Genomic DNA, 10,596 nt, shown 5'->3' with positions numbered 1-10,596 from the left:
GACGCTTCCATCTGGAATCGTTTAATGAGTCTACTTCTTACACGCGTAATTATAAAAGAATAAGAATCGACAAAAATATTTTCTTTCCATAATGTGTAGAGGTGGTTCGTCTCTGGTGGGGTTTTTTTTTGTATTGTTTTTTTTCCTACCCGCCCCTGGCAGAACTCTTGGCGGGAGGGAAAGGAAGGAGTAAGGATAACCCTGAGGCGGGGAGGGTTCCACTCCCAGCCCTGGAACCCCGGTCTGGGTGGGCGGGCCAGGCAGAAACGTGTGCCCGGAGGGCTGGGCTGGGGAGGGGGCGGCAGCCGCTGAGCAGCCGAGAACGGGGCTGGGCGCGCTTCAGAGCCTGCCTGAAAGCCGGGCCCGACGGCTGCCCCGCTTCCCCGCGCACCGCTCACGGCCTGCCGGGCACGACTCCCGCTGTGGGCTTCGGGTGCTGGCTGGGGTGAATCCTGTGGCCCGGCGGCAGACCCCGATTCTAGATTTAGGCACCCCTTGCTTTCTGTCTTTTAAATAATTAAGAAAAATGCCCACCCTCCAAAAGAAAAACAAAACGAAACACAAATATGAAGTGGGCGGGTGGGGAGGAAAGGCAACCGCATGCTTCTGTGTCTGTGTTGGTGGCCGGGCTGGGCCTGGGGGTCTCCGGGGCAAAGGCCCGGCCCCTCCGAGTCTCTTCTGGCCTCCAGTGCCCAGTGGAGTTGAGGCTCCTGCTCCTGGACGACAGGGAGAGGAGGGATGGCTTGAGGAAGTGCCTCGTGGACGTTGGCCTCATCTCTCCACCCTGGCCACGAAGAAGCAGCAGGCAGAAACCCCAGGAGCATTAACGAAAACAGTAAGTAAAAGGCGTTGGGGCGAAGGCTGCAGCTCCTGGGGCGGGCGGGGCGGGCGGTCTGGCGGGGCCGGTGGGAGGAGGCGCTGCGCAGGGCCTGCGGGGCCGCTCGGTCCCTCCTGCCTCGTCCCCCACGCCCATCCTGCAACGGTGGCGGCGGCGGCGAAGCCACTTGTGCTCTGACTGTGCAGGCCCCGCATGTGGTGGCCCGCGGGCTCAGAGGTATTCCTGTAGAAAGTGCAGCAGTGTGACTTCATAGTGCTCGCCGGACTCGGGGCAGCGGATACTGTGTCTCTCGTTGGGGTAGATCTGGGTGGACAGAGAAGGCAAGGCTGGTGGCACCGAGGCACCCCTGCACCCTGTGCTCCGCTATCCCCGAACCTCTCCACCCCCAGCTCAGAGCATCTCTCCTCAGGGCCTCGGTCCCGCCCCCGGCCCCCCGCCCCCCGGGGAGGGCACTGAGGGACCCAGGTTCGAATCCCCCCTCCACGGCCAGCTTGCTGTGTTAGCTCTGGGCAAGTGACAGCCTCCCTGACTGCAGCCCCCCATGAAAGCTGAGCGAAGAATTCAGACCCTGTAGGGTCTTTGTGGCCTGGGCAAGCTAAGGTCTCAAACACAGAGCACTTGCACATACGAAAGCCTTAAGAAACTGTGCTGCTTGCTCTATCCCCCAAACCCAGGGAGCTGCAAGGAACCCAGCTCCGCGGAGTGGCTGGGGCTTCATGTGTCACAGACGTTTGGTGCCTCCGCCTGAGCCACGTTCATTTCATCAACAGGCCCCGTTGGGGATTATACACGCTAAGGCCCCAGGACAGCCTCTCCACCCCAGGCTGTGCCAGGTGTTTTCCTGGGTCTGCTCACCACCTGAGGGGGGGGTCATCCCCAGAGAGAAGCGGCAGCACGCTGGTGCCAAGGGCCATGCCCAAGGAATCACCCAGTCCCTGAGACCTGGCTGAGCGCATGTCCAGGCTCTTGGGTAGATGGTGACAAGGATGCAGGTCTTGCCTCTGGCTATGAAATGAGGGCTCCTACACCCCAACAGTTCTCGGAGGAGCCCTAAGAGCTCATGGGGTAGGTGTGAAACCTGCTCCAGACTCTAGGAATGCATTACCCTAGGAATGCATCAAACTGCCCAGAGATCTCCCCTCCTCCACCCTTGCCTTGATGAATCCATCCTGGATGAATCACAAGTCTGATCATATGGTCCCCAGCTCAGAGGTCCGCAAGGACTGGCCAGCCTGAGATCAAGACCTGGACTCCTGGGTCCTGCTGCCCCTACAGCCTCACGGGCCCCACTCCTTCCGGGCCCGGGGCAGCGGCACTACCTGGGACAGACCCCGCTGCACCCACCCCTTCATGCCACCCTGGGTCCTGGGTGTCTGGTTACTTCCTCCTTCTGGGCAATGAGGGCAGGGAGAGGGTCCATCGGCTCCCCACCGTGCTCCCAGCCCCCAGTCCCAGGCCTGACATCCGACAGCAAACGTGATGCACCAACAAGCTGGGGCTGTCAGCCTCCAGGCCAACTGCTGCCCGGTGTCTGAAGAGGAAGGTGGGCGTGCTCCATCTCCCCCACGCGCAGCCCCCAAGGGACCGTCTTGTCTCACCTTCAATTTCCCCTGGGGAGGCAGGGGCTCAAGCCTCTGGGCCCCCCTTGTGTGCCAAATGCTTTTCCTGAGAGAACTCATTTCACCCTCACAACCTCTGGGAGGCAGGGGTTATCATGCCCATTTCACAGATGAGGAGACAAGGCCCAAGGTTAAAGGACCTGCCACCAATGGCCGCACGGGGAGGGAGCGGCTATCCCAGCCACGAGGCTCAGGGCTTCAGGCTCAGAAGGGACAGGTGAGGATCCATCCTGGACCCGCCTGACTCCTTTGCTCTGATGTGCAGCTGCCTCTGGCCCGTGTTTGGAGAGCATGTGCAGCTGGGGGCGGGACTGACAAGCGGCGCCCGACCCAGCTTCACCCACAGGGAGCCCCGCCTCCCTCCTGCCCTGTCTGGCAAGCGCATGCCCAGCCACAGGCCCCTGCGGCCTGTCCCTCCTGCCCGGTGACCCTCAGTTTCCCCATTTGTTGAATGGCAACGCGTCTTCCCCTGACAGGTCAGAGCGCATGGAGGCGTCCAGAAAGCAGAAAGACTGCGTGGCGGCAGCAGGTAATAAAATCTGTCCCTCTCGTCTCCAGCACACACCGCCCCCCACCTCCGAATCCACCAGGCCTCTTGCTCCCCACTCCCGCCCCCTTTCCTGCCGGGACAACTGACTGTGGCTCATGTCCCACTGGCCCCCATGGGCCTCTGTCTACAGGGCTGCCAGAGGGATGCCTGACACCTCGCCTCACCCTTCGGAACAAAACACAGCCCTCCCGAGGCCCACCCCTTACCGCTGAAGCCCCGCCCTCTCACGAGGTTCCGCCCCTTACTCCCGAAGCCCCGCCCATCACCGGAGGCGTCACGCGGCTTGCCATGCCGGTCACCGCACCCTGCTCCCCAGCTGTTCTCCTGCTGGCTCCAACCACCGTGGCCTCCCGTCCTGGAGCTGCTCCCTCCTACTAATTTCCTGTCTGGTGTCTTCCACAGCCGCCCCCCCAGGCCTAGATGAGTCCCCACTTACTCCTTAGCACCCTTAAATGTCACCTCTTCGGGGAATCGTTTTCTGACCCCTGTCAAGGGGCACCGGGCACCCCCCCCCGCCCCCCCCGCCCCGTCCCCAGATGCTTTCAGCATTCTGTACAGTTCCTTCAAAGCAAGGTTCCTGGCGCGCATGCGCAATCTTTCCGGTACCATCAGCCTCCCTCCACCGGGCCCAGTTCCCAGGCGTCGCCAGCAGAGGGCGGCGCGGACCGGGAGCGATCAGCGCACGACTGCTGGAGGGCGGTCGGGACTCAGGGAGCCGGCTAAGCGTGGAGCCAGGCAGTCAGGTGTGCGACGGCGGCGGGGCCACGCGTGCCCCGACCCACTGCTGCCCACCCTGCGGGCTCCTGGGAGGAGCCACCCACCTGGAGCTGGTAAGGCTTTCCTGCTCGGATCAGCTGGGAGACGAGGAAGTTGGTGTGGAAAAAGTGCACGTTCTCATCCAGGAAGCCGTGCAGGATGAGCAGGCGGTTGGGCCTGGAAGACAAGGTGGGCGTGAGCACCTGGGGCGAGACCCCCTCCTCCCGCCCGTAGGCAGTCGCACCACAGTCCTCGCTCAGCCAGGGCTGGGGGCCCAGGGTCCCGCCCCAGCCCCAGGACAGCGAGGGCGGAAGCAGCGGCTCAGCAGCAGAACGTGGCGGAACTCAAAGCCCGGGCACAACTGGCGGATCTGGGAGACCCCTCACTTCCTTCCAGGCGAGGAGGGCAGGGGTGTGCTCAGGGCTGGAATGTCCTGAGCTCGGGGAAGCTTCTGGAGCAGTGCTGCCCACGGGCACTCTGAGACGATGGAATGTTCTAGACCTGAGCCAGCCATCGCCGCCAGGTGGCTACTGAGTGCCTGACATGTGGCAAGGGTGGTCGAGGAACCTTACTTTTTAAATTTTTGATTTATAAATAAAAATAACTTATTGAAGTGACACTCACACAACCTAAAATTTACTAATTTTAAAGGGATTTAGGGGCATTTGGTGCATTCACAGTGTCGTGCAACCATCACGTCTATCCTGAGTTCCAGAGCACTTCCATCACTCTGGAGCAAACCCCCATGCCCATGAGCAGTCACTCCCCACCCCGGGCAACGACTGGTCGTCTGTCTCCATGGTTTTACTGTTCTAGTGAATTGGGATGAATGTGAACGTAAATCGGAGTGGCCACGGAGCAGTGGGTTCTGAGCTCGGCTGCACGATGGCACGCCACCGTGGAGCCCAGGCCACCCTCCAGACTAGAGAGCAGCCTTGCGGGGAGAGGGGCCCTGGCGGGGTCAGCCTGTGACAAGAGCCCTGGCACTAAAGATGGGGCCCAGGTTCACCAGACAGAGCCACACCAGAAACTGGCCACGCCAGTTTCTTTTTGATCGGCGAATCAGAAGCCAATGCCCAAAGCGTGACATGGGACACCAGAGCTGGTCCAACACACCTATATGTTAGAACCACTGTGGACCTGTGTTCTGAACCATGGTGTCAAAACCCACAAGACAGAGGCCATTCAGGTTCAAAACTAACTCAGGGGGTCCATGGTGGGCCGCGTGTTTGGGGGGTGAGGGGAGCCAGCACGTGCAAGGTGCGACTCTAGACCTTCCCTTCTATCTTTCTGGGGGCAGGGCTGGGGGGCTTCCCTCCCTCCTCGCTCCAAGAGAACCCAGGCACCTGCTTTCAGTGAGGAGCGCTGAGGAGGGAGGGCTGCGGGAGCAGAGGGGACCAAGGGGCAGGCAGGGTGGGAGGTGCGGAAGCCACGTCCAGCCGGCCACAGGCGGGCCAGCTTCATGGACGGCCAGCCCTGGCGACCCTGAAGTCAGGGCGGGTGGGGGCCTTACTCATTGGGCAGCTTCTCCACGTGCAGGGCCACGGAACCCGCCTCGTAGCCAAGCTGGTTGTTTTCTGGGACATCCATGTAGCGCTCTGTGTACCCTGTGTCGTAGGCCATCCAGACTGTGACCGGAGCGCCTGCGATGGCCACCTGAGGGCCACAGTGGATGGAGCGGAGGGAGAGAGAGAGAAAGAAAGAGAGAGACATGTACACACAAAGGTCAGGTCCTGGGAGCCTGCGCTTGGCCGGCTGTCCCGGGGCCTCCCCCGGAGGACGTGAGGAGCGGGCATGCACACGGGGGCTGGCAGGGGAGGGGCCCTCAGACGTGTCTCCCCCGTGGACCGTGCATTGTCTCGGGAGGGTGGGTGAGCTGAACGAGCGCGCCGGGGCCGGGATCGGCCCCTCCCTGGGCCCACTGCCTTCCTGCCGCCTCCGCCTCCTCATCGCCGCCCCGCGGTGCCCTGACAGTGCCGCCGGCCTGGGGGCCCCTCCCCCGACGCTCTTCACACCATGCCCCACCTCTGCCCATCCGAGGCCGGGGTCCCGGGCTCAGCCTCCCACAGAGAGCTGCTGGCGGGGTTTTGTGCAGCCGGACGCCATCCTGGGGTCAGCAGTGGCGGGCAATGAGGAGGGGGGCTCGGCCCCATGGGGCTGCTGCGGGGAGAAACAGCCACGTGGCAAGGCCCCTGCCAAGATGCCTCCCCCGGGGGGGCGGGCTCCAAGGGGCACGGGTGGGCGCTGGCAGACAGGAGGGAGGAGGTGGGGGCAGGACCCACCTTGAACACCTGGGGCTTGTGGATCAGCCCCATGAGCGAGAGGAAGCCTCCGTAGGACCAGCCATGGATGGCAACCCGGCTCAGGTCAATGAAGCCGTACTTCTCGGCCACGAAGTGCAAGCCCTCCACCTGGTCCTCGATCTCCACCTGGCCCTGGGGGACGAGGCCAGGCACCTCTCAGTGGCCTCTTCCCAGGCACCCGCCCTGCTGTCCCACCTCTTCCCTCGCAGGGAGCCCTCTTCCTCTTGGATCAAAAGCAGCTCTCTGGAAGCTACCCCTCTCTCCAGGCCCCATGCAAATCTGCTGTCTGGGGTGGCGGTCAGACCGGCCTGGCACCAACCCTGCCCCGCCATCCCCTGGCTGACTCTGAGAAAGTCATGTCCCTTCTCTGGGCCTCAGTTTCCTCATCCCCAAAAGGAGGACGTTAACATGAACAGGACCAAGTCTACGGTGGGTGTGAGGATGAAACGAGATGCTGAGTGTCCTGTACTCTGAGGCCTGGCGTATGCTGAGGCTTGATGAACAGCTGGTGTCATCACCGTCATCACCACCACCAGCACCACCACCGCCAGCACCATCATCACCACCACCACCACCGTCAACGTCCTCATCACCGTCATCATCCTCATCACCACCATCTCCATCTTCATCACCATCATCATCAGCATCACCACCGCCATCACTAGCATTATCAGCCTCATCACCATCACCACCGTCCACATCCGCATCACGATCACTATCGTTATTATCACCACCACCACCATCACCATCACCATCACCACCATCAGCACCGCCTCCACAGCCACCAGTGCCTGTCTTGCCCAACCCTTGGGACTTCCTGCTGATCAGGCCTATACTGACGTGTCTGGCTGCATCTGGGTTTTGGGCACCAGGTGGGGCGTGTGTCTACCTGTCTCCCCACAGGCCCAGCTCAGAGCTGAGCAACACAGTGGATGTTCCCTCTGGTTCCAAAGGCCGCCCCACTTATGACTGACATCCTGGCCAGGACTGTCCTTGATGAAGGAGCCCCAGGGCCGCCCCCAAGCCCCAGGTCCCCCTTCACCACACAGGAAGGGACTGGGGAGAGATGTTACCATTTGGTTTTTCAGGGCCCCTTCAAATCGGAGCCCTCGCTGACAGGAGCCCCTGCCGTCAATCACGACCACGGCGTAGCCCAGAGACGCCAGAGTGTTAAGCCGCAAATACTTGATTCCTTTGAAGGAGTTATTGACCAGCTGCACCTGTGGGGAAGGCGAGACGAGGCGAGTGTGAGAAATACAACACCAGCAGGATGGGCTAGACGGGCGAGACGCCAGCGGGACGGGACGGGGGCTTACAGCCTGAAGACGGGGCCTGTGCTCTATCGTGAAGGCTATGGATGGCCCCGGGCAGGTTGTGGACGTGGGGGGAGGGGAAGGTCAGACGGGGGCCCATTGTGCACCAAGCCTTGTGCTTGGGATGTGATACAGAGAGGAAGGCCCCGGCCAGGCTCCCTTCTCGGCCAGGGCCTCTGCCCCAGGCCCTCTGTGGAATTACTCCCTTATTTCTTCAGCCTCTTTCTTTTCTACCCTCAGTTATCTCTAAAAACAGACACAAAAACTGCCGGGGGGGGCGGGCAGTGTGTTCCCCAAGTAACGTCACTTACGCTAGTCCCTTACTTGGCACGATGAAGGTTCGGGGCCTTATCGTCCTCTGGGGGTGGGGGCATCCCGCTGGCTGCAGGGTGTTGACAGCATCCGAGGCCTCTACCCACTAGACGCCAGGAGCGTCCCCCACCCCAGCTGCGACAACTACAAATGTCCCCAGACATCGCCAAGTACCACCTGGGGGACAGACCACCTCCAGCAGAGAACCTCCCTCTTAGATGGACCTGCTTGCCAACCGGCCTGCCTGGCCTGTCCCCTTCTCAGAGAGCTGGGCCCAGGGCCCTTGGCCACCTCTGTCCCCAAGCTGGCGACCAGGGGTGAGAGTGGGTCACTGCTGGGCAGGTGGCCCAGACACACACGCCGGGTTTAGGGGGGCTTCCCAGAGGGACACGGGAGTATTAGCAGGTGAAAGGGTGGCTGTGGCAGAGGGTGGGGTGTGCGGAGAGCCAGGGGCCCCCAAGGACCCTGCGTGGTCAGTGGGGATGGGGAGGGGCACCGGTGGAGGGAGGAGGGTGTGGGGAGCAGGGCAGCGCCCACCTGCGGGCCTCCGTACACGAAGAGGACGGTGGGGTGCTTCTTTCCTGGCTGCACGGCGTGCGGCTTGTAGATCATGCCGTAGAGCTGCACGTCCGAGCGCGTGTGGAAATGGAAGATTTCCGGGGGCACGTAATCCGGGGGGCAGCCTGCGGAGACAGAGCGGCTGTGGCTCCGAGGGCCGGGCTGGGCCAGGGCAGGCCCGGGAAGCCCACCTCGAAGCGGGGCCCACGTCTGGCAGACGCCCACACTCCCCCAGCCCCGGAGGGTGGACCGGAGGCACCCCATCTCCTGCGCTGCCCGACAGTTAAAATCAGAGGCTGAGGGCGGAAGTGACCCTGCACCCTGTGAGCCGGCTCGGGCCAGGCCACAGTCTGGCCAGAACCGACTCCAGAGCCCCGACACTGGCTCATCTAGTACAGAGGTGACGACAGCTCTGGGATTTGATTAACGGCCAGTTTTATGGCGGGAAGGGGGCTCTCTCTGATTTTTATGGTTACCTGTATCTTTGCAAAGCAACACTGGTTTTCCAATCCAGTGGTGAAGACAACTCTTCCTTTAAGTTCATTTAAGTTAAACAGGGTGTCGATTTAAGAGGAAAATAAGTAAATAGCGATGTAGGTCAGGGGTCTGCAAATATTTACTGTAAAAGGCTAAGTAGTTAAGTATTTTTGGCTTTACATGCAGAAGAGCCATCGTGTGTCTCTGGGTTGTAACCACACTCATCCCTCTGTGTCCTCGGGGGATTGGTTCTAGGGTGCTCCTCAGATACCAAAACCTGCCGATGCTCAAGCCTCTCATATGAAATAGCATAGTATTTGCATATAACCTATGCACACCCTCCCGCGTGCTTTAAGCCACCTCTAGGTTACTTATAATACCTGATACCAAATGTTATGTAAATAGTTGTAAATACGATGCAAGTGCTATGTAAATAGTTGTCACGCACAACTCAAGTTTTTCTTTTTGGAACGCTCTGCGGTTGGCTGCATCCATGCATGCGGAACCTGTGGCTAGGGAGGGGCTCACGGTAACTTGACTCTGCTGCTGCTGCAGCCCCAAAGCCGCCACGGGTGATGCCGAAATGACTGGACGTGGCCGGAGTTGGCCCACGGGCCAGCTTGCCAGCTTCTCACAGATGTGGCCCACAAATACGGCGAGAGTGGACTTTTGGGGCAGCGGTGCCCCCGTCCGCCTGCCTGCACGCCCGGGGCTGGGCATCGGGACACCTGCGCCCCCATTGCTGCCCCACTGGCTGTGCTGGGTGCCTTGGCAGGCCCCTCCCTTCCCTCAGTTTCCTCTTGTGTGAACCAGGGCCAGAGTTCCCACGCTGTCACATCCATGGTGACATGGGGAGAGTCAGGGACTGAGCTGTCAGATGGAGGGGGCTGCCTACTTATTCAGCTTTCGGGGGCGGTGATGTGACAAACTGCTTTCCAGCCCATAAAACACACCCCAAACTCCAGGGATTCCTATTTCCTACAATGTTCTAGAAATCTGCAAGTGGCAGGGCTGGGTTCAGGGAAGGGCGTCCTCTTTAGTGAGCGCTTCCTATGAGCTGGGCGCTACGTGAGCGCTTGGTTTACATCCCACGGGCTGCCACTGGACCGTTCGGTAGATAAGGAAACATTTCAGAGAGATAAGCTGACTTGCCTTCGCTTCCCGCAGCCAGAATTGAAACCCGGGGTCAGCCGGGCAGAGTCCTGGCCACCCTGGAGGCTCCTGGACAAACTGACAAGCTGCCTCGTGCTCCCCAAGGCCCCTCGTGACCGACCCCCGGCTCCTTCCACAAACGAAGGCTTTGGAGCGTCTGCTCTGCACAGGCGCCCTTGGAGATGGCCGCCCCTGAGGACGAGGGTGCCCCATGTAGGGACCCCATCCGTCTGGCAGAGTCGGCTCCTGCACTGAGTATGTGCTCCACCCATAACAGCAGCACAGAAACCAGAGACTGTGTCGGGGGGCCCATAGGACAGTTCGGGGCCTGTGGTTACGCTCAACCCGCTCTCGGGGCCGCGCCGCTCAATGCCTTGTGCTCGCCCAGATGGCCCCCTCACCTGCCTTATTTACCAGGCCCACGACGAGCAAGCTGGGGCTCCCAAGGGGAAGGACTTGCTCAAGGGCCTGGGGGCCTGGGGCTACTCACTGGCCGCCTCCATCATGCTGGCCCAGAACCGGGGCTGCTTGTGCAGGGGGTCGTCATCGGGGCCGCTCAGCTTGTAGACGTGCACGCAGGGCGGCGTGCCCACGCTGCTGTAGTGGCTGATGAACATGTCGAAGTTCTGCGGGCGGGACGGGGTGCTGAGACCGCGGGGCGCCTCCCCCTCCCCCTCCCTGCTCGCCCGCCACCTGCATCAACCACATGCCATCTTCA

At 61.3% G+C, this 10,596-nt stretch overlaps 1 protein-coding gene across 4 annotated transcripts in view; it reads right to left on the bottom strand.

The window, feature by feature from the left end:
• The window catches only part of DPP9 (dipeptidyl peptidase 9), a 40,895-nt gene continuing 30,299 nt past the window's right edge, over positions 1-10,596 (bottom strand). For 2 of the 4 annotated variants that reach the window (XM_059918702.1, XM_059918705.1), the window contains 7 exons: positions 10,369-10,504; positions 8,229-8,374; positions 7,140-7,286; positions 6,046-6,198; positions 5,277-5,419; positions 3,829-3,940; positions 1-1,141 (listed from right to left, as the gene is read on the bottom strand). In XM_059918702.1, the coding sequence (XP_059774685.1) occupies positions 1,049-1,141; positions 3,829-3,940; positions 5,277-5,419; positions 6,046-6,198; positions 7,140-7,286; positions 8,229-8,374; positions 10,369-10,504 (930 nt within the window). In that variant the 3' untranslated portion in view covers positions 1-1,048. Of the gene's footprint in view, positions 1,142-3,828; positions 3,941-5,276; positions 5,420-5,788; positions 5,924-6,045; positions 6,199-7,139; positions 7,287-8,228; positions 8,375-10,368; positions 10,505-10,596 lie in introns of those variants that run through there. The other 2 variants (XM_059918704.1, XM_059918703.1) reach the window with 2 other exon arrangements.

This window comes from Balaenoptera ricei, chromosome 3 (genome assembly GCF_028023285.1).
Source record: "Balaenoptera ricei isolate mBalRic1 chromosome 3, mBalRic1.hap2, whole genome shotgun sequence".
Lineage (NCBI taxonomy): Eukaryota > Metazoa > Chordata > Mammalia > Artiodactyla > Balaenopteridae > Balaenoptera > Balaenoptera ricei.
This window is presented reverse-complemented; position numbering and strand designations above follow the sequence as displayed.